The sequence below is a fragment of the Branchiostoma belcheri genome, unplaced genomic scaffold, assembly GCF_001625305.1.
Source record: "Branchiostoma belcheri isolate BF01 breed outbred unplaced genomic scaffold, Haploidv18h27 scaffold68, whole genome shotgun sequence".
Taxonomy (NCBI): Eukaryota; Metazoa; Chordata; class Leptocardii; order Amphioxiformes; family Branchiostomatidae; genus Branchiostoma; species Branchiostoma belcheri.
The window spans coordinates 421261-426275 of NW_017804331.1; the positions used below are offsets into that span (position 1 = coordinate 421261).

Below are 5015 nucleotides of genomic sequence, written 5' to 3' on the forward strand. Positions count from 1 at the left end.
GGAGGGAGGGTGGCCTACCGTTGGTGTCGAAGAAGGCGAACACCCTGCCGATGGTTGTGGCCGTCTCCGCCTCCTGAACCGTCAGGAAACCGTCTCCGTTCAGGTCCAGCGTGTCGAACGCCTCCACGAACTCCCGCATGTAGAACAGGATCTGTCCGCGCGTGATGAAACCGTCACCTGAAACATGGTAAGTTAGAAACTAGCTAACTAACTAACAGCTAACTAGTTAGCTAGTTAGTTAGTTAGCTAGTTAACTCACAGTCGGCGTCCATAGCGGAGAAGATAGGGGCCACGGACACCCCGTGTAGTTAGTTAGTTAGTTAGCTAGTTAGTTAGTTAACTCACAGTCGGCGTCCATAGCGGAGATGATAGAGGATCATAGGGGCCGCGGACAGTCCGTGTAGTTAGTTAGCTAGTTAGCTAGTTAGTTAGCTAGTTAACTCACAGTCGGCGTCCATAGCGGAGAAGATGGAGGCCACGCTCAGTCCGTGTAGTTAGTCAGTTAGTTAGCTAGTTAGTTAGCTAGCTAGTTAGCCAAGTTAGCTGGTTAGTTAGCTAGTTAACTCACATTCGGCGTCCATAGCGGAGATGATAGAGGATCATAGGGGCCGCGGACAGTCCGTGTAGTTAGTTAGCTAGTTAGCTAGTTAGTTAGCTAGTTAACTCACAGTCGGCGTCCATAGCGGAGAAGATGGAGGCCACGCTCAGTCCGTGTAGTTAGTCAGTTAGTTAGCTAGTTAGTTAGTTAGCTAGCTAGTTAGCCAGTTAGTTAGCTAGTTAGTTAGCTAGTTAACTCACAGTCGGCGTCCATAGCGGAGAAGATGGAGGCCACGCTCAGTCCGTGGTCCGCCTCATGAAGGGTGATGATCCCGTCTCCGTTGATGTCCAGGTTGTCGAAGTACTGCTCGCCCTTCCTGTGGGGCGGGAAGGTACAGACGGAGATGTTGGACAACTTCTACTCTGAATAGCAAAGTTCAAAATCAGTTGTTAAGCAAGAACTGACGTTTCGATGACCGTTGTCACCTGCATCCGAGTCAACAGTCATAACTGGGACTGCATTGTCAGCAGTGCACAGTGAACCAGTTATACTTGCCCTGATGAAGATGACAGACGGTCATCGAAACGTCGGCTATTGTTTAATCTTCAATTCTTGTGTCAGAGAAGAGTAATAAGGATGCAGGCAGAGATGTTGGGACAACATGTCGTGTCCAGAACCGCGCCTGTCTAGTGCTCTGCCTGGATGGGTTGGAGTTAGGTGCGTTCCTGGATAATCTCTGCGTATTCACGAACGTAGCACGGTTCTGGATACGCGTGGAGTATCCAGAACCGTGCCTGAGCAAGGTCCTGGATAAAGCATGGCCGTTCTGGATATACGCGTGGACTATCCAGAACTGTATTTGAACATGGTTATGGATTAAACACGGTTCTGGATGCGCGTGGACTATCCAGAACCGTTCCTGAATATATCCTTAATTCTCATGATCAGAGAAAGCTGAAAAAAAAGTTGGGAGTTACTCACCTGGGCACGGGCAGAGCTGTCGCCATGGTGAGCGCGAGCGCCAAAAACAGCATCATCTTGGAAGAGATATTTCCTGTCGGGTAGAGCGACATTCAGTAATAATGTACCAACGACGACCTAAATTGCACATTTTTGTCACACTGGGCTAAGTACAGGTCACAACGAAACATGATGAACAGATACAGTTGACAGATAGAAGATAAAACTAGCTATAATTAGATAAATTCACCTTCTCCTCGCTTTTCGCTAGTTTACAGTTTTCAGTTTAAAGTAGATAAGAACAGATATGTTTTTCGATGGAAGATTTGTCTAGTTGCACTACTTACACACACACACAGAGAGAGAGAGCGAGAGAGAGAGAGAGAGAGAGAGAGAGAGGAAGAAAAGAAAGAAGAAAATAGAAGGATTAAAGAAACGCATAAGAGCAAAATGGTAAAATTACGTTCCATACCGTTTGTTACGGTTACGTTCGCTTTTCAGTTATAGTAGTTAAAAGAACAGATATGTTTTTCAAAGGAAGATTGTCTAGTTGCACTACTTACGGACAGAGAAGGGGAAAAAGACAGAAGAAATCAAAGAATCAATGAAATGCGCAGAAAGGACAAAATGGAAAAATTACGTTCCATACAGTTTGTTACGTTCGCTTTTCAGTTATAGTAGATAAAGGAAGAGATTTTTAACATGTTTTACGATGAAAGGGGTTTCTAGTTGCACTACTAAGGCCATGTTGATTTGATTATATGGATGACATCCGCGCGCGCATGAATTTTCCTCAAAAAAAAGTTTCCAACCACACTGTAAATTGTACAAAACAGTTGCAAAATGAGCAAATATATACCGAAAGTTGCAAAAAAATGTTTGAAAACGATTCCAACGTCGTAGAATGCCAAAATCAAACAAAAAACTAAAATGCAAAGAAATGAATTTAAAGAGTAGATTATTCGCCATACCATACTCTGTGTCATTTGTTCGACCTTCATAACAACGTAGATTTCATGAAAGCAACTTTTTTTTTTGGAAAACTTTTTTTTTATTCGCGCGCTCGCATCAGTTTTGGGGTTCCCAGAGGATGTCATCCATATAATCAAATCAACATGGCCTTACAGAGAGAGAAGGGAAAGAAAAGAAAGAAACCAGTAGGATTAAAGAAATGCACAGAAAGGGCAAAATGGAAAAAAACTCCGCTCCATACCGTATGTTACGGTTACGTTCGCTTTTCAGTTATAGTAGCTAAAAGAACAGATATGTTTTTCGATTTGTCTAGTTGCACTACTTGCAAAGAGAGAGAGAGGGGGGGAGGAAAAGAAAGAAGACAATAGAAAGATTAAAGAAATATGAAATACCGTTCCATACCGTGTGTTACGTTCGCTCGTACAGGTTAACCTTGGCTTTCAGAACTGGCGAGTAGAGGGCTGTCGCCTGAATATTTATACTTTCTTACTGGACTCTTCAAATTTTTGGCGTGGTCAAATTGCAAAAAAAAGTTGCCACTAAACGTAACCCTTCAATTAAACTGCCTAACAGGAAGATATCTGAATTTTAAAACAAACATCACATTGAAGAAAAATTTACTGACACCGAATTTTTGTTAAACTTTTATTGAAAGTTGTCTATATTCCGAATAATACAGTAATTTTCCCCCATTGATTGACTAAACACCGTGAGAATTCCGACAGCCTGTAACCACATCATACTTTGATGATAACAGTCGTTATACAACCAGTCAATATGAACGGCAAATAACTAAGATAACAAAAGGAAGTCCAGGATTCGATCGATGTCATTACAAACATGGGCGACACGCGGAGTCTAGCCTGCTTATGTTGAGGTCACAATTCCCACACGGGGCCCGGTGTTGAGCCAAATCCTTGAGCTGCCACATACGTGAGAGGTCAGGTGTTTAGGGCTAGGGTTAGGGTAAGAGTTGGGGTTAGGGTTAGGGTTAGGGTTAGGGTTGGGGTTTGGGTTAGGGTTAGGGTTAGGGTTAGGGTTGGGGTTTGGGTTAGGGTTAGGGTTAGACTTACGATTGGGGTTTAGGTTAGGTTTAGCCTCCCACATCACGACTAAACCCCTCCCACCCCTTGTCTTAGGTATATTGGAAACCCCCAAGTAGTGTCGGAGTCATGTATTTGGCTTGACACCGGCCGGGCAGCTTCTGGGTACGAAAAATACTATATAAAAGACAACAAAACACAGAAAAGTTTTCAGTAATAATCATGGGAATTATTTCTGTGTATTCTTGATATGAAGTGTTATGCCAACAGCCCGGTCGGGTCCCGGTTTGGTAATGTGACCTAAGCATTAGCAGGCTTTTAATATACGACTGGGGCTTTTTGTGAGGCTTTTATAATTCATTTCTTTCTCTTATGGCATATTACTTCTTGTATTGCTACGTTTTTATACCAGTCCCAGTGATGTGCCATGATATTTAAAAAGTGTTTTTGAAAAGCTACTAAAAACATAATCGTCTGACAAAGGTGATAAAGTGTACGCCATCCATACCTAGGCTTTAGGCCACAACAAGTAAATTTTATGGATGACATCCTCCGCCGACTCCAAATCTAATGCGAGTGGGCGAAAAAAAAACAAGGCGGGCGGAAAAAACAAGGTTCCTACATTTTAAAATGTTGACTCAACCATTGTACAAATGGTTTTATCCAATGCGAACATCATATACACAGCCAGCATCACATATCACTGCATCAAAGTAAGAAACAAAAAATTAAATCAGAGCCTTTTCTTGTCTCCTCTCTTCAGTTATCTGCCTCCCGGCATGGCAACAGACATCTTTGCCCATTTTCGGCATGTTGACCACTGTCAGAGGGCAACAAAATTTCTTGTTTTTTTTTTCAATGTCATCCATAAAAATTACTTGCTGTGGCCTTCTGGTACTAACAGAAATGACGGGCACATGTACACCACGTTACGTCTGTAGACACGTGCCAGTGAAAGTATTAATCTTCTGCCGACAGAATTTTATCAATGATTAGCTTTTTTATCGTCCTGTCAGGATGTTATACACGAAGATAGCAGCTACGTGACGTCACGTATGTAGAGTGGTGTCCGCGCGAGCGTTAACCTTTCATTTCAGGGCAGGGTTGGACAAGTCCCATTGCCCACTTGCCCAGGGCAAAAAGTACTGTTCAGGCAAGTGAATATCCCCCTGTACTTGTCCGATTGGGCAAGTAAATTTTTTGGATCCAAAGTATAGCTGCTACGGCGTTTGGAGCAAGTCAAACCACCTTATTTCGATAAATAAAGCATCCAACACTATAAACTCCAAAATAAGATAATTTCCTTGGTGATGGTAAAAATGCATAGAAATATGTATATTTTGGGCAAGTGAAAAAATGGTTCGGGCAAGTGGAAATGACCTTGTACTTGCAGAGGGCAAGTGAATTTTTGAAAATTTGTCCAACCCTGCAGGATGCTATAAATTATCATCTTTCTTGGTTAGCCTGTCAGAATAGCCTCTACCAGACTTCGGGGGGGGGGG

At 42.7% G+C, this 5015-nt stretch overlaps 1 protein-coding gene across 1 annotated transcript in view; it reads right to left on the bottom strand.

The window, feature by feature from the left end:
• LOC109484029 (probable calcium-binding protein CML26) overlaps positions 1 to 3025 on the bottom strand; it is a 4325-nt gene extending 1300 nt beyond the window's left edge. Inside the window, exons 1-4 of the mRNA XM_019787200.1 lie at positions 2873 to 3025; positions 1520 to 1592; positions 799 to 914; positions 19 to 177 (exon numbers count right to left, since the gene is read on the bottom strand). Coding sequence (XP_019642759.1) covers positions 19 to 177; positions 799 to 914; positions 1520 to 1575 — 331 coding nt within the window. The 5' untranslated portion in view covers positions 1576 to 1592; positions 2873 to 3025. The remainder of the gene's footprint in view (positions 1 to 18; positions 178 to 798; positions 915 to 1519; positions 1593 to 2872) is intronic.
• Positions 3026 to 5015: the final 1990 nt, after the last annotated feature.